Source organism: Hemitrygon akajei, chromosome 8, assembly GCF_048418815.1.
Source record: "Hemitrygon akajei chromosome 8, sHemAka1.3, whole genome shotgun sequence".
Taxonomy (NCBI): Eukaryota; Metazoa; Chordata; class Chondrichthyes; order Myliobatiformes; family Dasyatidae; genus Hemitrygon; species Hemitrygon akajei.
In genome coordinates, this window is record NC_133131.1 from 131,523,529 (window position 1) to 131,546,347 (window position 22,819).

A 22,819-nucleotide genomic window follows, 5' to 3' on the forward strand; every position below is an offset into this window, starting at 1 on the left:
CCTCCTTCAGGACCGTAAAGGAAGAGGGAAGACACCAGAAAGTAAAGGTGGTGGGGGGAGGGGGGAGGAAAGGAGGACAATCTAGAAGATGATAGGTGAATATAATTCTTCAAGTTATAACTTCTGCAAGTTTTCATAAAATAATTGAATTTATCTATTTAATTTATCTGGAAATAAGAAAGCTAACATTAACTAGTTTCTTCTTTGATGTTTTGTATTATATAACATTTAAAATGTGAAGCTTGACAGGCTGTAAAAGTTATTGATATCAATATCATAATGTTCGAATAAAATAATTCAGCAATGCAAATGTTAAAAGTAGTGTAATTGTATACCATCAAGTACACTATTTTTAACATTTGCATTGATACCATCAATTATCTTGCATGTCAATCATGCAACATGTATAAATATTAGTTAAAAGTGAATTGGAGAAATCCAAGTACCTTGACAAAATAGACAGGTATAAGAATCAAAGGCAACACAAGTGAATCTGCAGATGCTGGAAATAAATAAAAACACAAAATGCTGGCAGAACTCAGCAAGCCAGACAGCATCTATGGGAGGAGTTAGGCCTGAAACGTTGTCACTACCTCCTCCCATAGATGCTGTCTGGCCTGCTGAGTTCTGCCAGCATTTTGTGTTTTTAGGTATAAGAATCATGTGCCTGCAGTGTTTTTCTAGTATTTTAAATTTCAGCAGCATGTCACTTAGTTTGCAATAATTCTAAAACTAGTTATTTCTCTACAATATGTCTTAACTACGTATATTCTTCTATAATGGCTTACCTTTTTCTGCCCTCTGGGTCTGCTATCCAGCCAGTCAGCCATTTGCTCCTCAATTTCCTCAATAGTAGAAGCTTCCTCATGTAATGGTACATAGGCAATACCTCCAGAATTAGTGGCTGTATACACTGGGAACTCAGATTTTGGTTTCTTTACTTTTGGCCTTTTTTCTTCTGCAAGGTATAAAATGGCTTTTCAGCTTAAAAAATATTCTGTTGAAAGATCAATAGAGAAGCTTTTTTGCATTTTTTAAACTGACAAAAATTCAAGTTTGCACATATACTTAGATGACAGCACAACACAAATACAAAGTAGTGTTTTATCTGTAGTAATAAAGCACAATTTCAAAAGCTGCAATATAGAGAAAATGTGAATTGCTCTCAGATAAAGGGGGCTTCTCATTTTAAAATTTCCTCTCAACAAAGAAATGGATAACTGCCAGCAAATCTCAGAAAACTGCAGACATAACATCATAGCTCACAATGTCTGTGCAAAGATTCACCCAGTAGGATAATATTTAGAATCAGCAGATTATCTATTCACACCTCTTGTCTTCTGCTGCAACACATTGCTTTAATGAGACCCCATGTTGCATTCCCTCAATTTGCAAATTGCCTCGAATTCCCGACCACTGTACTACTTCTGTCCCTAGAGGACAGTGCACACAGTCTCCGTTTTAAAGCAGATAGACATGCAGACAGATTAGCAATTAGGTCATGAAAAACAGGCAGAATAACACAGCTCCATGCCAATCCAGAAGATTTGCATTTACCCTCTCAAAAAGATGTTAATACCACCATTAACTGTGCTTCCCAACTATAATTCACCACATTAAGAAAACAACAAACAGCTATGAGATGTATAGCATCTCCCATTTATTTCAAGATGCTAGGGGTATATTAACAATTTTATTTATCTTACAGCATTATTTCTCATTTGGGACAATAAGCTTGAAAGTAGTCACACTGAGAATAAAGTAAAAGTCCTGTTAACTGTAGAAGAGTTCAGGAAATTCTCTGGTTCTGATTCATACATTCAAGAAACTCAAATTAATTCAGTGCTGTACTGTACATTAATTAATATTAATTGACTGAAGAATTAACCTATACTGAAATTTCTGCAGACATAAAGGACATTGATAAGGGAGCTCAGAAAATCAGTATTGTTGCTATTTCTTTCATTATCTTTCACATTAAAGTAATACAGATTGAAACAAATGCATTGTTACCATAAAATATGATACTCATAGATAGCACTTTACAAATTTAATATCCCATGTTCACTGTCTGACACAGTATTCAAATCCCATCATGTTCAAGCCTTCAGGCTGTCTTTTAAACACATTAATCAGAAAACTAACAAGACCTTTCAAAAATGTTCTCATAAGTGAATAATTCAGAGGACTGGAACTTCATGATTCTAAATTCCTAAAGAGAAAAGGGTGAGCAGATTGAACCCATACTCACAGGAGTTTAGAAGAGAGCTCCTTGATCTTATTGAAAAATAAGATTACACAAACTTGACAAGATAAGAGTTTAAGAGAATGTTTCCCTTCACTTTGGATGAAGCGGGTCACCTATTAAGGCAGAGATAAGGAGATGGGGAATTTGTTCAATGGATAATGAATCCTTTTCAGTTATTTACTCCAGTAGAGCTGTGGAGGAATCACTGAATATATTTAGGGCTGTTGGTGAGATTGTAAGGGAGTCAAAGGTTACAAGGTGTGGATAGAAAAATGAAGTTAATGACAAAATCAGATTCGTTCTGATTTTACTGAATGACTGCACAGACACTTAAGCCACATCTCTTATTTCTTAGGTCCGAATTATTTATTTAAGTGTGAATGTTCTCAATATTAAAGATGAAATATTAGAAAATGCAAAGGAGCCTTTATTCTACAATCTGAATGAAGACAACCATCTTAAAACAGATCTTCCTATAAAATAGATTTACACAGCAAATTTGTCTGACAGACACAATAATGACCCTTCTGAAATACTTTGGTAATACTTGATGAATGGATCACTCAGCCCACAGGCTATGATAAAATACTGTTCTGCTAAGAAGAAAGGTCAAGTCTTCTACAATACTTGTTCATTATTGGGTGACTGGTCTCTCTCTCCAGTGACAAAAACAACACTATTTACACAGTACAGATGTTTCTTACTCTGCATAGCTTCAAACTGAGCTTGGGTCTCTGCCTCCTCTTGTTCCTTTACTTTCAGTGCTTTCCATTCCAGATAAAAATCTTTAATAGCCTACAAGAAAAACATGTGAACTGTTTATCCTATGCTTATAATTATGAAATTAAAATCTGTATGCACTCGTAAGCTAGCACACTGTTTAGAAAAAACTTTTCTAACACATACCATCCAGTTATGCGTACTGTTTTCATATGCAAATAAATGTATGACAGTGCACAGTGCCAGATTATACAGTAGCAAAGGATTGAGGACATACTAATTCTTGGAAAATGCACAGTTTCTACAAATGCAAAGTTCTCACATTTCTTTAAGATTTTTCCCAACAACTACAAAGGCTTCTTAAAAAATTATTTCAGTTAATACCACAAATTGAAAAAATACCCCTGAAATTTTAGTGGTAAAAATTAAACCTGGCATCAAGATGTCGAGAAAAGTGAGCTTTTAAAATACCCTTGCAGTAAATCAAGAGAACAAACATATTCTTCCATACAAGCGCTGATACTGTATGCATATAATATCATTGCCGCCAAGCTGCAAAATTGCCTATGATGCTAATTAATACCTGGAGAATAATAATTAAAAACTGTGATTGATCAATGGTAAATTCAGAACCAAGATCATTAAAGTTGGATCTAATAATTTTTAATGGATCTTAAAAATTCTAATTAAAATAGTTTTAAAGGCATACAGAACAGTCAGGCAAAACAAAAGAGGTAACAGTTGAACATTTAAATGATCTGTTATATATGTTCCTTAATTCCATCATTGGTTGCCCTTACTTTATACAAGAGAAATAACTAATTACATCAAGTTGCAGAGAGTGATGGAGGGATAGATAGAACAAAGGGGTTAATAGGGTAAGAGCATGGTTGCTGTGGAAATAAAGAATAAACAAAATCATCCAGTGACAGGGTAATGAGGTCTGTTAGAAAAACAAAATGATAGAAAGAACACATGTTCAGCTTTATTGTCATCTGACTGTACGTATATACAATAAAACAAAACAATGCTTCTCCAGACCACAGTGCACCCACAATAAATATATCACACACAGCACATATAGACAAAATATTACTACAATTAAGTTAATAAAATATAATTCACATTATATTTTATGTGAAGTGTGTAGCACATATAAACAGTAAACAACTTGCTACCTTAGTGATGGGACCTTGGTGGTGGCAGGGTATTCATTAGTTTCAGACTGTGGGGAAGAAGCTATTTCACAGTTTGGCATTCATAATCCTTATGGTCCTGTACCCCCTTCCTGATGGCAGTGAATCAAAAAGGTTGTGGGATAAGTGGTGAGGATCCTCCACAATGTTTTGGGTAAACAATGCTCCTGGTAGCTGTAACAACTAGCAGGGAGGGAGACTTTGGTGGCCCTTTTGGCAGTTTTTATTATCCCTTGTAAGGTCAATGCAGTCTGATCCCTTGTAGCTTCTGTACCACACAATGGAGCAGTCAGATAGGATGCTCCTGTAGAATGTTGTTAAGGTTGGGGACGGGAAACCTTGCACACTTCAATCTCTGCAGAAAGTGCAGATGCTGCTATGCCTTCTTGACTAATGAGATGTTGTGGCCCCAAGTTAGACTGTCCATTATGTACATAGCAAGAAACTTTGTGCTCTTCATTTTCTATAAAAGGTATGAAGTGAGAGCATAAGGGTAGATCACAAAGGAATACTGGAATTGTTAGAAAACCTGAGAGCATTAATATATTACGATGGTTGGCCTGCACCAGAACAGAGCAGCTTTGATACAAAGAGAAAACTGGAAGACGTGAAATTCAATATGGAGTCCAAAAGGCTGTAATATGCCCAGGTAGAAGTTCTTCAAGCTTATGTTATTTCTTGTGGAAACAGTACAGGATACCACATTTGGATATGTCACTGTGCAAGTGAGATAGAAGAGTAAAACCATATGAAGATGATGCAGAATCTGTGTTTGGTTTCGCATATCTAAAGAAGACAACATTGTGAACACTTTAACAGTGCACTACACTGGAAGTACGAGTGAATTACTTCTTCAACTACAAGAATTACTTGGACCTCAAATGTTGGGAAATAGAATGACATGTGTTACATCTCATGTGGCTGGACAAGAACCACAGAAGATGCACAAGAAGGGGAATGTTTGGGGGAGATAATAACCCGGGTGTCATAAAGGGAATGGCGTCTTCAGAACACTGAAAGGGAAGAAGTTAAGATAGCCCGTTAGTGGAATTACACTGAAAGTGGAAAAATTGGAGGAAACTGCAAGTATGGACCTCAATGTATGCATTTAGTCCGCAAGGATGATTCTAAACATCTTGTTACCTGCCACTTTAATTCCAAATTCCATTTTCTCTGATCTGTCTGTAGCTTCCTGCACTGCTATAAACTGTGGAACAGCACTTAATCTTCTGTCTAGCTACACTGCAGCCATTTGGACTCAATATTGAATTCTACATCACTGAACTAGCCTTCTCTATGTCAGAACTGTCCAGTTCCTTTGCAAGAAATACCTCGATAACATTAGTTCAGTTTTCCTTTATTAGTTCTTGCTGATCTGAGTATTCCTATTGTTCTGTACTCTACTGGCATCTGTGGTACACTCTTTCTACCTGCACTCATTAATGTATTAACTGGATGACTTCATTGCAGCTCTTCCCCATTGTAACCATGGCATCAACCAGATAGGAAATACTCCCTTTATTCTGACCCAACATCCCCCTTCATCTGTGACTTAAAACTATTGACTTATTCCCTTTCTCATTTTCAATGAAGGGTCTTTAACCTTAAATGCTAAAGTAGTTTTTCTTTCATATCCTGACAAGTGTTTCTTCAATTTTCTGCTCTTATTTCAGATTTCCAACACCTCCAGTATTTTATTTTAAATTTTCATCAATGACATCTTAGTGTTAAGTGCCCCTTGACAGCATTGTCAATGGCATCTACTATCACTTAGCTAATTATTGAGATTGAAGTAGTAACTTGGATTAGATTTGGCTGCTGCATGTAAACAAGACACAACTGCACAATTCTCTGCAGGAGCTGCACTGGAATAGCTTTGGAGAACAAGGTTTCAACATTGCAGCAGAATGCTGTTAGTGTCCGTAACCTTGGTTAAATGAGCAATTTCTTGATATCACATAGCACCTGTGATGGTGGGATCAGGCATTTGGGATATCCAGTTGAACATGGCTACCTACACTGCAGCACTGTTTCTTGCACTCAGCTGCTTTGAGGGTGGCAATGATCATGAAGGCACCACCTCGAGTTTGTTATTTAATTGTACACCAACATTGGCAACTGAATATGACAGGATTGAAGAATCTTGACCAAATAGGAATTTGTCTCCTCAAGAACTGGGCAACCTATACTTTATTTATATATTTTATTTTATTTAGAGATACGGTAAAAGGTCGTTCTGGCCCTACAAGCTCGTGCTGCCCAATTACACTCATATGATTAATTAACCTAATAGCCAGTATGTCTTTGGAATGTGGGAAGAAACTGGAGTTCTTTGAGTCTGATTAAAGATATTTGATTTCCACTCCATGTCAGAACATAAAGTAGTAGAGCACAAGAACAGTGCCTTCAGGCCACGAATGTCTGTGCTGAACACAATGCCAAATGAAGCTAAATTTCTTCAGCCTGCACATGATCCACATCTCTCTGTATATGAGCCTATCTAAAAGCCTTAAAATGCCACTATCATATTTGCTTCCATCACTACTTTAGCAGCTCTTTCTAAGCACTTACCCCTCTGTGTAAAAACAAACTGGTCTTTGCATATCTCCTTTAAACTCTTCCCTCTCAACTTAAATGTTTCCTCTAGTATTTGACATTTCTAGCCTGGAAAAAGATTCTGAGCACGACTCTCATCATTTTAACTCTCTATCAGGTTGCCCCCCCCCCCCAGCTTCTGACACTCCAGAGAAAACTACCCAAGTTTGTTCAACCTCTTCTTATAGCTCATACTCTAATCCAGGCAGCGTCCCGGTAAACCTCTTCTGTACCTCTCCAAAGCCTGGGGCAACCAAAATGACACACAATATTTCAAATGCAGCCTAACCAAAGTTTTATAAACCTGCATGACTTCCAAGCTTTTATATTAATATTCTAATTAATGAAAGCAAGCATACACCCTCTTTACTACCATATGTTTATGTGCATATTCATTTTTATAGAGGTATAGACTTGGACTCCAAGATCCCTCTGTACATCAGTGACTATCTAGATTCCCTTATATTTGCCTTCCCAAAGTTTAACATCTCACACTTGCCCAGATTTTTAAAAAAAATTCATTTGACATTTCTCCAATTTTATTGATCCTGACTGGCCAATTCTTTTGTTACAGCAACATTTAAAAACACACTCAGCACTGTGCAGATTTAACTAATAATAAAATCCAGCATAACAATACAGTATACTAATGTACCAATGTGCAATAATAATGTACAAGATAATAAAACAGAGACTATTGTACTATGATGTGTGTTCTCCTGTTGCACAGAGATGAGCTGTTGCATATGCTTATTGCATTTGGTGGGAAAGATTTTCTGTAATGATCCTCATGACAGTGGAGCTGAATGAGTCTGTTTGAAAGGGTTCAGTGGGTCATGGAGAGGATGTGCCAGATTGCCCATAATGGATAACGGTTTGTTTAGTGACCTCCTCTCCACCACTAACTCAAAATATCACAGTGATCCTAATCCACTGGTCATAGACTTTGAGACAAAATAGCAGCCACCCTTCCCTACTCTCTGTATACCATGAGGAAGCCAATTCTGAATCCAACCTACCAAGTCACTGTGAATGTCATGCATCCGAATTTTCTGAATCTGCCCACCATGAGGAATCATGTCCAATGCTTTAAAGTCCACATGCACTGCCTTAAGCTCAACAATAATTTTTGTCACCTCCTCAAAATACTTAAGTTTGTAAGGCACTGCCTGCCCCACAGAAAGTCATGCTGATTGTGCCTAATTGGGACAAGTTTTTCCAAATGTACAACAAATTCTATCCCTAAGAATCCTCTGTAATACCTTACTGGATTGAATTTAATTTCCACAACTACATGGGATTTTAATTCATACAGTATTTTCAGTTCAGGCTTCTGGATTGGTGCAATCTGATTTATGTTAATATTACATAATTACTTATAATAATTTTCCAATATTAAAATGTACATACAATGACTGGTGAGATTTGAATGAAAGATCATCAACATGAAAATTTCTTCCTCTCTCCAGTGACGGAGGCTGACTTAAGAATTTCCCATTTTTTCTTTCAGTTCAGATAGACCAATGTTTAAGTTACTAGCCTAGCATCAGAAACCTGGACTAATGTTCTAGTGACAAATTCAGATTTACCATGGCAGCCGAGTTCTAATATGGATAAAAGTCTACCTTGGCCACTGAGATCCTTCAGGTCATTCACTAGAGGCTTTCAGGAATAATTCCAAACCCACAGGTGATTGTTAATTATTCACTCAAATGGGCTGGAAGGGGTAACTAAAGATCAGACAATAAATCTGGCCTTGATTCTGTGAAAGAATCACCATTACGATTCAACTACATTCTCAACTACAATAAAATTCTGTTAATCCAGCATGTCGAGGACTTTGATAGTACTGTACTGGAAGATTCTATTAAGTATTGGATGTTATTCTAAAGAATATCTTGGCGTATGTTTACTTTACATTCATTTTTATCTTAAAAATGCCTCGCAGTAGTATAGTTTTTTCAGCTGAGCCAGTGAGTTTAAAGGTAATGCTGTAATCAGCTGAATGTCAAACCATATATTTTCAAGCAATCAAATAGCTAGTTACTAAAATTTAACTAATTCTTACAAGCTGTTTCAATTGTGCTTATTATCAAAGCTACCTTGAAATTTCATCCCTTTTTCCAAATGTTGTCAGCATTCTCAATTTTCACACTAAAATTCAAAAATATTCAGTAGGAACAGGAGCATGCCAAAAATTTCCCTGATCTTGTTTCATTGTGATCACAGCTTAGATTTTAAATCACCTCTATTTTGTTGGTCTATAGACATCATAGTTAAAAAGATATACGAATCTCAAGATTAGGTATATTAAGTGATATTAAATAAATACTTGCTCTGTGGGGTAAAAAGTTTTGAAATTTCTGTTCATTTCATTATTAGATGACAGACTCTTTCCTTCTGGCACTGGTTCCAGAGGAAACGTCTCAGCATCTACACTGCCACACCTTTTAATAATTCTGCATCCTTTATTTCTCCATCTATAAGATATACTACTTATCTAAAACTGCATTAAAAACTTAGATCTCATCCAAATCAATTTTAAAGATAGCAAGTCACAGACAAGCAATTACTGATCCATATGTCTGCCATTTGTCCAGAAAATATAGAGCATTATTAATCAGGATATACATGTTAACATCAAACTTTAAAAAAATGTCTTTCCCTGTTCTGATAAAGGATCCTGACCTAAAACCGTCCTGCCAGAGTTTCAGCATCGAAACATCAACTGTACTCTTTTCCTAGATGCTGCCTGGCCTGCTGAGTTCCTCTAACATTTTGTGTGGGTTGACTTAAAACCTTATCTCTTTTCTCATACCTAGCTTCTGCTGAGAGCTTCCATCTTTTTTTTATTTCATAAAATTCATATAACTCGAGTTGGACAAATGTGTATTTTTGATCTTCTGATAATCTAGTGGTTTCCCTTTTAACTTGGTCCTGTGGCGACCCACTTCCCAGCGCACTCGAACCGGCTCACAAAGTGGCGCGTGCCAGCATTGAGGCCGGTCCCAAAAAGGTCACCAAGCCTGCTTCACCAGCAAGGGGGAAAGCCCGCATGTGGGACGGGACTGTGAATATGCGCCCCCTACAGCATTCCCGCCCAGGGAGGGTGGGAACAGGAAGGCTTTAAAGCGAGGCCACGAAGTTTGAATAAACCTCTTTTGCAACTGCAGCTCACCGACTACGTGTCGTTATTTCAGCGTTGCGTGTAGCACACCACTACAGTCCTATCTCTACTGCCAAAAATAACGACCTTACCAAGAAACTGTAATGGCTGACTTTTATGTCCTCAAGTAGCAAAGAAAAACCTAGATTCTACTTCAGACTAATGATCTGATTGCCTTTTAATCCATAGGTTCAGTGGTAAAATCCAAAGACTAAAACCAACAAATCCTCATGCTTTGCTTTCAGTTCTTTTAAAATATCTAGTATGTAACCTGACAGGTACAGAGATTTACAATGTGTTAACTCTAATATTTTACCTTAAATATTTTTTACTTCCTCATTCCCATTCAATCTTAACTTCTAAATTCCCATCATAATACAAATACTAAAAAATAATTACAATAGACCATTCTCTTCTGAGCTTCCTCCACTATATAAAAAGACAACAGTTGATTTGATTGTAATCTCAATGCTACAATTCTGTCTATCTCCAGGAATTTTTCAACTTCTTGGTTATTATATATCTTGCTGTCTTAGACTGTTTCCACCATCTTTTATGAGAAAGTTTCCATGATACACAACTTTGTATCTTAATTGCACAAGGTTTTTAAAGAGCTACCTTGTACTATCAAATGAACATATCCCTTCCAAATCTAGCCAGTCAAGACGCCTCAGCATTCTTTATATTTCAGTCAAATCACCTTGCACTCTTCTGATCTGCAGCAGACTACAGCCTAGCCTAACCAGCCCATCATAAAACAACATCCCTTTTTGAGTTCTTTGCATCTTCCATTGCAAAAAGAAACAAAATAATTTAATATCTCAGACAATTATTTTCCCACTTCAAGGGGCTCATGTATATGTGTAAAAGCCCTGTTTTTTTCCTTTATACAATAGCTTCCTTAATCACATTCTATGTTGTTCATCTTTAATATTTTCTTGGCTATAACTTACTCATTTCTAAAACTCAATGTTTGTGTTTGCCAATTTTGGCAGTATTTTATGTGATGACATCCTTCATTCAGTTTCCAATAGAAAGCCTACAAAGGACTGTTCAAAGTACTTCATGTAGCCTAATCAAGGTATTATGCAGCTAAAGCTCGACTTCCATCTTCTTGTACTCAATTCTGTAAACACTAGCATTCCACAAGCCCATTTTTGAATCTTTGTACCTGTCAATTGCTTGTTAAATGGTAATTTCAGATCAACAAGCTTCTTTGGTACTCCTGATGTTCCTACCTTTTCACCACTAAAATGTATTCTAGCCTTTTGATTCCAAAGTGGATTACCTCAGATTTGTATGCAAAAAAAAATCCATTTTCCTCAGTCTTTTTCACCTGCTTAATTCCATCAATCTCTCTATACAATTTAATACTTCCTTCTACACTGTTATAATATTTTGCCTACTTCCACACCATCAGAAAACAAAAAATAATGAATGCCACCTTCAGTCCATTCAAACCAATCATAAAATCATAAATACAACAAGACAGATTCAAAAATATCACAGGATACTACCAGCTTACCACCATTTAAAGTGCAATTCCATTATACCTAGTATGCACCTACAATTAACAAGTAAAAACTAGCAAATTGATTTATGAAGGGCTTTATCAAATCTCTCTACATAGCAATAAACATTGGCATGTAAAATAATAACAAGTAGGAACAGGCGAAGTCCTTTCTTTCCTCAACAGCATGCTCTGCCATTCAATAAGATCATAGCTGATCTAGCTGTGGACTCAGTTTTACCTACCTGTCTTTTCTCCATAACCCTTAACTCCCCTATTTAAAAATCTATCTTCCCTTATCCATATGTACTGGACATGCCCTAGTTTAGTAAAATACTGGAGAGATGTCTTCCAAACTCTATCCCAAATACTTAATTTCAATTTGGAACCCAACCTTTTGATTGCTCTTTTCGGCACCTCCGAAGAGGGGGACATGCACCCAAGTCCGACTAAACATCGTACACTGTCTTTTGCTTCTCTGTTGGCCAGGCGTGCAGTTTTGCTGAAGTGGAGGGATGCTGCCCCACCCAACCACGCTTAGTGGCTCAGGGACATCATGTCCAGTCTACGCCTTGAAAAGATCCATTATTCAATCCACAATTCGGACATGAAGTTCCAAAAGGTGTGGGGACCCTTTCTTGAATATTTTCGAAATTCCCAGTGAGACTAAAGGTCCATTCTCTCTCCCTTTCCTCAGTACATAAATCCCTGACCTCCAGCATTTTCTGGTAAAACTCTTCAGACTCAAATTTGTTATCATACAACAGCCTATGTGTAGTAGAAAAATACACCTTCTCTATACCAATGCAGCTCTGTGGGGGCAAAGGTTCTGTTTAACCCTTTTTGCCAATGCATTGATGGCTTGGAGTTGGGGACTGCGAGGGGTGGGGTGATAATCAAAGCACGTTCGTACTATGGGTGCATCTCTTTCATAAATGTGAATTGTACATTTACTACATTTGTTATGCACTGCACAATTCTCCTTTAAACTATATTCTATTTAAAAAACAATAAAAATATTGTTGAAAAAAATCTATCCAATTGTGCCTCAAGTATATTTAATGAGGTAGCCTCTACTGTTTTGCTGGATAGAGAATTCAACAAATTCACTATTCTCTGGGAATAGCAGCTTCTCCTCATCTCCATTCTAAATCTATTCTACTCACACTTACCAGAGGAAGCAATTTTTCTGCCTCAATCTCATATCCCTTTCATAATTTTGTATGCTTTATAATATCTCTTTTCATTCTTCTGAATTCCAGAGAGTAAAGTCTCATGCGTCTCAATCGCTCCTCACAGACTAACCTGCTCATCTCAGGAATTAACCTGGTGAATCTCCACTGTACCACCTCCAAAGCTAGAATATCTTTCCTAAATTAAGGAGACCTGAACTGCATGTAGTACTCCAGGTACAGCCTCATCAGTGCCCTGTACAGTTGCAGCATAATCTCCCTGCTCTTGAATTCAAACCAGTTAATTCAATTTATTGTAATCAAACTTAGATGTGTTACATTTGGTCTCCTCTTCCAAATTTTAATCTGTATCATGAATAATTGTGGGTTCAGCACTTATTCTTGCAGCATTCAGCTCTATGACTGCTAATCAAAGAAACATCCATTTATCCCACCTCTTTTCCTTCTATTGGTTAACCATTCTATATCCATGCTAAAACATTATTCCCAACTCCATGCATCCTTTTAAGACCATAAGATATAGGGTCAGAATTAGGCCATTTGGCCCACTGAGTCCACTCCACTATTTCATCATAGTTGATCCACTTTTCCTCTCGGCTCCAATCTCCTATCTTCTCCCCGGATCCCTTCATGCCATGACCAAACAAGAACTTATCAATCTCTGTCTTAAATATACATAAAGATTTGGCCTCGACAGCTGCCAGTGGCAAAGAATTCCACAGATTCACCACTCTCTGGCTAAAGAAGTTCTTACTCATCTTTTCTAAAAGGACACCCCTCTATTCTGAGGCTGTGTTCTCTGGTCTTAGACTCTCCCATCATAGGAAACATCCTCTCCACATCCACTCTCTCAAGGCCTTTCATCATTCAATAGGTTTCAAAGAGGTCACAATTCTAGTGAATTACAGGCCCAGAGCCATCTAACACTCTTCATTCGATAAGCCATTCAATCGTTCAATCCTTTTCTTATGGGCAAGTCTTTTATGTGCCTGCTAGAAAGCCAGGTATATAATATTCACATCTTCCCCTCCATACATTGTACTCACTATATCCCCAAACAACTTCAATAAGTTTGTCAAACAGGACCTGTCTTTCATGAATGCATACTGTCTGCCTGATGAAACCACTTCTATTCAGATATCTCGTTATTTCATACTTAATGATAGCTCAAGCATTTTGTAATGACTACAGATATTAAGCTAACTGGTCTATAGTTACCCTTCTTTTCCTTACATTTTTTTTTACAATAGTGATATGACATTTGTTGTCTTCCAATCCACCAGGATCAGCCCAGAATGCAGAGAATTTTAGTAAATTATTAGAAATGTGTCCACTATAACTTCTGCCCTTCTTTTCAGTACCCTGTGATGCACCTCATCAGGACCCAGGGGGATTTGTCTACCTTTAGGCACATTAGATTGCTCATCACTGCCTCTTTAGTGATAACAATTGTACTTCAATCAACAATGATTGGAGTGTTTTGTTTGATGTCTTTTACTTTAATCAGCTCTTCACAAAGTTAGTTAAGAATGCTCTTCATACATAATCTACCCATCACAAATACATGCAGACTCTTTGATTCCAAGTATTCTTAATCATTGACAGTAATTTCTTGACAGAGGATGCAATTTTATAATTCCCTGGTTTCCCTCTCCTAACTCGAAGGCATCACTTCCACAATTTTTGTTGTTTGTGAAACAAGCAAAGTTATTTTCATCTTCCTTTAAAACACTGGGCCAGAGTTCCATTCCTGGAAAAGTGTCACTCTTTAGTGGCCTTATTTTCTTATTACTGTCATTTTTCTCAATAATTTTGGCATGCTCTTCTGAATAATTGATAATGCTAATTATTTAGATCTATTTTTTAATCATGCCACTTTAATCAGTTTTAAAGGTCCATATTGCTCTCTTCTTAATTGTTTAAAAATACATTTTAAAATGTTTCAAGTTCCTTTTGCTGCTATGATTAATCTCTCTCAATCACCGGAATTCGTTAGCTTTTACATTTTTGCTCAGTTTACTTTGGTTTTATCTAGTCCTTGGCTTTTGCTATCCGCCTTTAGATCTATTCGCTGATGCTTTCATGCACTATATGCCATTTAACTAAATCTGGTTCATTACTCAGAGCTAAATGGATGGCCTGGGTAGGAAAGGAGTAAAGTGATAAGGGCCTAATATCACCAAGACCAAGGAGATGGTGGTGGACTTTAGGAGATCTAGGCCTCATATGGAGCCAGTGATCATTAATGGAGAATGTGTGGAGCAGGTTAAGACCTACAAGTATCTGGGAGTACAGTTAGACGAGAAGCTAGACTGGACTGCCAACACAGATGCCTTGTGCAGGAAGGCACAGAGTCGACTGTACTTCCTTAGAAGGTTGGCGTCATTCAATGTCTGTAGTGAGATGCTGAAGATGTTCTATAGGTCGGTTGTGGAGAGCGCCCTCTTCTTTGTGGTGGCGTGTTGGGGAGGAAGCATTAAGAAGAGGGACGCCTCACGTCTTAATAAGCTGGTAAGGAAGGCGGGCTCTGTCGTGGGCAAAGTGCTGGAGAGTTTAACATCGGTAGCTGAGCGAAGGGCGCTGAGTAGGCTACGGTCAATTATGGAAAACTCTGAACATCCTCTACATAGCACCATCCAGAGACAGAGAAGCAGTTTCAGCGACAGGTTACTATCGATGCAATGCTCCTCAGACAGGATGAAGAGGTCAATACTCCCCAATGCCATTAGGCTTTACAATTCAACCGCCAGGACTTAAGAACTTTTTAAAAGCTATTATTAATGCTTTTTGAGATAGTGATTTAGATGCATATCATATTTTTTACTGAGTTAAGTATTGTATGTAATTAGTTTTGCTACAACAAGTGTATGGGACATTGGAAAAAAAGTTGAATTTCCCCATGGGGATGAATAAAGTATCTATCTATCTATCTAGACAATGGGATTAACTTACATAGACATCATGGTGAGCATGGACCACTTGGGCTGAAGGGTCTATTTCTGTCCAGTACAACTGCATGATGAAATTTAAATGTGACCCATATCCTCTTAATTCTACGACACACTGGTGTTAAAAAAAATTAACACTCATGAAGTTTGTTGCTCCAGTCATGGATGTCCTCATATCCCAATCTATAAATATTAAATGAGCTCAGCTCTGTATTATGCACCTATTCACTTCAGAAGTGCTCCCCAAATTCCATCAGTATGTGGACTTTGCAACGAGGAGGGAGAACGCATTGGACCTGATTTACACAGACATTCTCAACGCATACCAGGCAGAGCCCCGCCCCCACCTCGGATACTCAAACCACATCTCTGTTATGCTAATCCCAGCATACAGACCGCTCGTCAGGCGCTCCAGACCAGTTCAGAAGCAGGTGAAAACCTGGCCAGCAGGAGCCATCTCTGCTCTTCAAGACTGCTTTGAGAACACTGAATGGCACATGTTCAGGGAGGCTGCAACCGATGGCGACTCTACCAACTTAGAGGAGTACGCAGCATCAGTGACCAGCTACATCAGCAAGTGCATTGATGATGTTACTCTGTCCACGACCATCACTATACGTGCCAACCAGAAGCCATGGATGACCGCAGAGGTACGTACGTAGGCAGCTTTAACAAACGCGAAGGCCAAACTGTCCAAAGCCATCAGAGGGGCAAAGCGCGCACATGCCCAGCTAATCCACAGTCACTTCCAGGACAGCGGCGACACGCGGCGCATATGGAAAGGCATCCAGGACATCACCAATTACAAGACAACATCACCTGACTGCGCAGGTGATGCCTCCCTCCCAAATGCGCTGAATAACTTCTACGCCCGGTTTGAGGCGGAAAATGATGTGGCGGCGAGGAAGTCCACCCCTCCTGCGAATGATCAGGTGCTGTGTCTTACCATGTCCGACGTGAGAAGAACCCTGTGCAGGGTCAACCCACGGAAGGCTGCTGGACCAGACAACATCCCTGGTAGTGTGCTCAGAGGATGTGCAGACCAGCTGGCAGATGTTCTCACTAACATCTTCAACATCTCCCTGAGCAGTGCCACCATTCCAACGTGCTTCAAGGCCGCCACCATCGTCCCCGTGCCGAAGAAGTCTTCAGTATCCTGCCTGAATGACTACCGTCCCATTGCACTTACATCCATCATCATGAAGTGTTTCGAGAGGCTTGTCATGAGGCATATCAAGACCCTGCTGCCCCCCTCACTGGACCCCCTGCAGTTTGCGTAACATCCCAACCGCTCAACAGATGATGCCATTGCCACCACCCTCCACCTGGCCCTAACCCATCTGGACAAAAAAGACACATACGTTCAAATGCTGTTCATAGACTTTAGTTCAGCATTCAACACAATCATCCCTCAGAAACTGATTGGAAAGCTGAGCTTATTGGGCCTGAACACCTCCCTCTGCAAATGTATCCTAGACTTCCTGACTGGGAGATCTCAGTCAGTCTGGATCGGGAGCAGCATCTCCAACACCATCATACTGAGCACGGGGGCTCCCCAGGTTTGCGTGCTCAGTCCACTGCTGTTCACTCTGCTGACCCACGACTGTGCTGCAACACACAGCTCGAACCATATCATCAAGTTCGCCGATGACGCCACTGTGGTGGGTCTCATCAGCAAGAACGACGAGTCAGCTTACAGAGAGGAGGTGCAGCGGCTAACGGACTGGTGCAGAGCCAACAACCTGTCTCTGGAATGTGAACAAAACAAAAGAGATGGTTGTTGACTTCAGGAGGGCACAGAGCGACCACTCCCCGCTGAACATCGACGGCTCCTCGGTAGAGATCGTAAAGAGTACCAAATTTCTTGGTGTTCACCTGAGGGAGAATCTCACCTGGTCCCTCAACACTAGCTCCATAGCAAAGAAAGCCCAGCAGCGTCTCTACTTTTTGCGAAGGCTGAGGGAAGTCCATCTCCCACCCCCCATCCTCATCACATTCTACAGGGGTTGTATTGAGAGCGTCTTGAGCAACTGCATCACTGCCTGGTTCGGAAATTGCACCATCCCGGATCGCAAGACCCTGCAGTGGATAGTGAGGTCAGCTAAGAAGATCATCGGGGTCTCTCTTCCTGCCATCACGGACATTTATACTACACGCAGCATCCGCAAAGGAAACAGCATTATGAAGGACCCCATGCACCCCTCATACAATCTCTTCTCCCTCCTGCTGTCTGAAAAAAGGCTCCGAAGCATTCAGGCTCTTACGACCGGACTATATAACAGTTTTTTCCCCCAAGCTATCAGACTCCTCAATACCCGAAGCCTGGACTGACACCTTGCCCTACTGACCTGTTTATTATTTATTGTAATGTCTGCACTGTTTTTGTGCACTTTATGCAGTCCAGTGTAGGTCTGTAGTATAGCTTTCACTGTGTTTTTTTTAATTACGTAGTTCAGTCTAGTTTTTTGTACTGTGTCATGTAAACCATGGTCCTGAAAAACGCTATCTAATTTTTACTATGCACTGTACCAGCAGTTATGGTCGAAATGACAATAAAAGTTGACTTGACCTGACCTATTGGGGGGGTTATAGTTCAATTTCAACTGTAAACTTAATTTTCACTATTTTATCCATGTAGTCTTTACTGTATACTTGCATCTCAATAAATCAGCAATTCCCAACCTTAGAGTCACAAAAATCTTTGACAACATGGTGTGTGTGTGCGTGTCTATATAGTTACACATGCATACACACACACATTTAGGACAAGTGGTTTTTCTTTTCAGAGGTGTTAAACAATCCATTTACTATAAAAAGATTATTAACAGTCATATTCTTATAACATGTTGCTTATGACGTTTTGGGATAACAAAAATGTTTCCAAGGTCATGGTAAGGAAAAGGTTGGGAAATTCTGCCCTGTATCTATTCAAAGTGATTTCATCCTTAATGGGTTACTCCTATCACATTATCATTCCTCTCAAATCAGCTACTTTTCCTGTGGAGATTTTCATTCCTTTAGGAATTAAATAATTATTGAATCTTATTTAAAATATTTTCTGGTGCTTATATTATCTTCTAATTTAATGCTAACATTTACCTCCGTTTATTCTCTTGCCTTCAAATTAAGACCCGAGGATCAGTCTTAACCTCACTGATCTCAAACTCCAGGTGAAATTCTGTTACGTTAATGATTCTCATAGAATCCTTTAAATTTACTAATTCAGTGCTTCATTCACAAATCCTTGTTATTCAACATACTTATCGAGAAAACTATCCTGAATGAGTTCCATGAACATGATCCCAAATCCTTTTTCCTCTGTAATGAACTTTGACAGTTTTCCATATTAATCATGAAAAAAGCCTGTTTAAAAAAACCAGGAATGCAAAAGAACAAGGTTTATGAAATATGTTATTAATATGTGCCACCAGAGATAAGTAAATTAGCTAATTACTAATACATGTAAATGTATATAGTGAATAAAGTTGATCCTTGAAATGTTTGCACTCCATCACCAATCCCTAGAACAGATCACTCACCGGCTACAGTCTACCAGACTAAAAATAACTGCTCCTCTATTCTGGGTCTCTGAACCAATCCTCAAACCACACTTCTACATTACCAATCATTTGTGTTCAAATTATGTTCCCAACTTTATCCCTCAAGTTTTTGCCTTAGTTTAACTCAAAGGCATGTCTCCAGTATTATTATTACTTTTTCACCTTATTGAAGGTCCTATGAAAGTCAAAACCTCCAACTAGTTTGTCCATGTCTATTGTGCAGTTCCAATCTCAAATTCCAAAAGATTTATCATTTCCCTTTCATAAATCCATATTGATTGTGCATAATCCTTTTTATTTCTTCCTTACAGATCACAGTGGAACACCTTGGGCAGTACCGTGACATAATTAGTAAAGATGGCCCCTCACTGACATAGTCACTGAGGTTCATTTCTGATCTCCAATGTTATTTGTGTGGAGTTTGTGTACCTGTGAGGGTTTCCTGAATGATTTCCTCTCTGTACTCTATTTTCCTCCTACATCTCACAGGTAGGTTTACAGTAAGTTAACTGACTACTGCAAAATTAGTGACTGGTATAATCTGGAGGGAGCTGATGGGAATGGATAAAGAATACATTACAGAGAAAATTCCATGGTGCAGAAGGGAAAGAAGATGAGGAGGAATGCAGTAGCCATAGGGGATACCACAGTGAGGGGAACAGACAGGAGGTTCTATCAGCCTGATAGAGATACTCGTGTGATATGCTGCCTCCCAGGTGCCAGGATATGGGATGTCTTGGATTGGCTACAGAGTATTCTGAAGGGAGAGGGTGAACAGCTGGAAGTCTTGGTAATTATTGACACCAATGACAGAGATAGAAAAAGGGAGCAGGTCCTGAAGAGAGTATTCAGGGAGTTAGGTAGGAAACTGAAAAGTGGAACCTCCAGGGTAGTAATCTCAGGCTACATTCACACTAGACCGGATAATTTTGAAAACGCCGGTTTCACGCAAAAACGATAGGCGTTCACGCTAGGCGTTTTTAAAAATATCTCTGTCCACATTGAAACAGAGATTTTGGCGAATTTCCTTCTACTGCGCATGCGCAGGACACATCTACCGAAAACAAGCAACATGTTTGCTGTCGAATCTCGCCGTGAAAGACTTGGTGCGCGTTTGTTCAGTTACAAACTAGAAAAACTTAAAACAATGCGCAGCTGTTGGCTCTTGTGCAGGAGGATTTAAAAGTAAAAAAAAACAAATACTGGAGTGTATGGAGGCAACCGACAGGGAGTTCACGGACCGTATGACCCGGCTGACGACGAACATTGAAAAACTGACTAACTCTGTTGCATTAATAAAGCCCCTTGTTAAATGTGTAAAACATGTCTGCATCAGTATTATCTTGTACTTCCATACAATGTTACACATCTATTGTCAGAGAACTACTTGCACAAATAGGTAAACCACCTTCATACAAGTAAGGACAGAGAACAGGGCAAAGTGAGTATACTTATTTATTCATTAAGTTATGGGTCAAAGTATTTGGTGAGTACATTTCTAACTCTTCTGGCTTCAGTTTCGTTGCCATTTGTTCTGAAATTGTTAGGTTACGTTCAAGAAAACAATGAAATGGAGCGCTGCCATCTGACAGCGTTTTCAGATTTCTCCGATTACCCCGTCCATACCGATCTGCCCAAGAAACGTTTTCAAAAATACACACTTTGGAGAGCGTTTCTGAAAAGCTCCTGTTTCGGGGAACAAAAACGCCATTTTAGTGTGGACGGAGGGTAAAAACTAAGAGAAAAGGCTTCGGTTACGGATTTATCCGATGTAGCGTGGACGTAGTCTCAAGATCGCTGTCTGTGCCACGTGCTAACGAGTGCAAGAATAGCATGATCAGGCATATTAACGTGTGGCTAGGAGACTGGTATAGGGGGCAGGGCTTCAAATTCCTGGATCATTGAGGCCTCTTCTCGAGGAAGTATGACCTGTACAAAAAGGACCGGTTACACCTGAACCTAAAGGGGTCCAATATCCTAGCAGGCAAGTTTAATAGAGCTGTTAGAGAGGGTTTAAACTAATTTGGCAGGGGGATGGAAACCAAAGTGATAGGGCTGAGGAAGGGGAAAACAGAAATAAATCAAAGATAACATGCAACAGAGATGACAGAAAGGACAGACAGGAGATGAAGTATAATCACAGCTAGTGGGATGAGTCATAGGGCAAAAGAGGCATGGTGCAGTTAAAACAGAAAGCAACAAATACTGCATTGAAAGTGTTATATTTGAATGCACGCAGCATAAGAAATAAAATGGACCATCTTGAAATTCCGCTACAGATTGGCAAATATGACGTGGTGGCCATCTCTGAAACTTGGCTAATGGATGGCTGTTGTTGGGAGCTGAACGCCCAAGGATATACGGTATATCGGAAATACAGGTTAGGAAGCAGAGGGGGTAGTGTGGCTGTGTATAAGAAATAATATTAAATCATTAGAAAGGGATGACATGGGATCAGAAGGTGTAGAGTCTCTCTGGGTTGAGTTAAGAAATGGCAAGGGTAAAAGGACCCTAATGGCAGTTGTGTACAGGCCTCCAAACAGCAGCCAGGATGTGGATTACAAATTACAGCAGGAGATAGAAAAGGTGTGTCAGAAAGGCAATGTCATGATAATCGTTGGGGATTTTAACACGAGTGAATTGGGGTAAGCCAGGCCAGTACTGGACCTCAAGAGAGAATTTGTAGAATGTCTATGGGATGGTCTTTTAGAACAGCTTGTTGTTGAGCCCACTAGGGGATGGGCTGTGCTGGATTGGGTATTGTGCAATGATCTGGAGGTGATAAGAAAGCTTAAGGTTAAGGAACCCTTAGGGAACAATGATCACAATATGATAGAGTTCACCTTGAAATTTGAGAAAGAGAAACTGAATACCAATGTGTCGGTATTTCAGTGGAATAAAAGAAATTATAATGGCATGGAGGAGGAACTGGCCAAAGTTGACACTAGCAAGAAGGACAGCAGTAAAGTGGATAACCTTTCATTATTTTGTCCACTCACTCTTCATCATCTTTAAAGATCACTCGCCCATCTATTTTTGTGTTATCTGCAAACTTGGAGATACTATATTTCACTCACAGCTCTGAGGTGCAGATCTTTAGATTTTGGGGATTTAAACAGCTTATTATCCTTTTCATAATACTACTGTATTTTTTTAAACTAACATCAATTTCTCCAAGCCGATCATTTAATCTTGAAGTCCTACAATATTTCTACAATTTTCATGTTTTCTTCTGTGAAGAAAGACACAAAGAATTTATGTAGTTTTCTGCCTTCCATTACTGCCCAATGTAATTTCTTCTGTCTCACTGTGCAAGGGAACTTCTGAGGAATCAGAGAAGAAACACCAAGGTGCATTTATGTCCCAAGAACCAAACAATGAACCTTATAAGTATACCTGTCCTTAAGTAGGGCGACAAAAACAAGGAACCAAAACAATACACAGCACAGCATATCCTGCACACTTGTCACAAGATATCCCTAATTTGACACTCATCTGCCCTGTAATAAGCCCAAACAGTCCCTCTGAATCACTTTTCATACCCAAATGCTAACTTATATTACATGTAGGACTCTCAAATCCCTGTACTCTGATACATCCTGCTATTTCAATTGGTCTTGCTCCTAAACTGGACATCATACATTCCCTCCATTCCATCCACCAGCCAATTTTTATTCACTGAA

The 22,819-nt window shown here is 39.1% G+C and overlaps 1 protein-coding gene across 3 annotated transcripts in view; it reads right to left on the reverse strand.

The window, feature by feature from the left end:
* dnajc1 (DnaJ (Hsp40) homolog, subfamily C, member 1) overlaps window positions 1-22,819 on the reverse strand; it is a 206,258-nt gene that overhangs the window by 79,450 nt on the left and 103,989 nt on the right. For 2 of the 3 annotated variants that reach the window (XM_073054644.1, XM_073054643.1), the window contains exons 7-8: window positions 2,953-3,043; window positions 789-958 (exon numbers count right to left, since the gene is read on the reverse strand). The exons of the other annotated variant lie outside the window; for it this stretch is intronic. In XM_073054644.1, coding sequence (XP_072910745.1) covers window positions 789-958; window positions 2,953-3,043 — 261 coding nt within the window. The remainder of the gene's footprint in view (window positions 1-788; window positions 959-2,952; window positions 3,044-22,819) is intronic. 3 annotated transcript variants of the gene reach the window in all.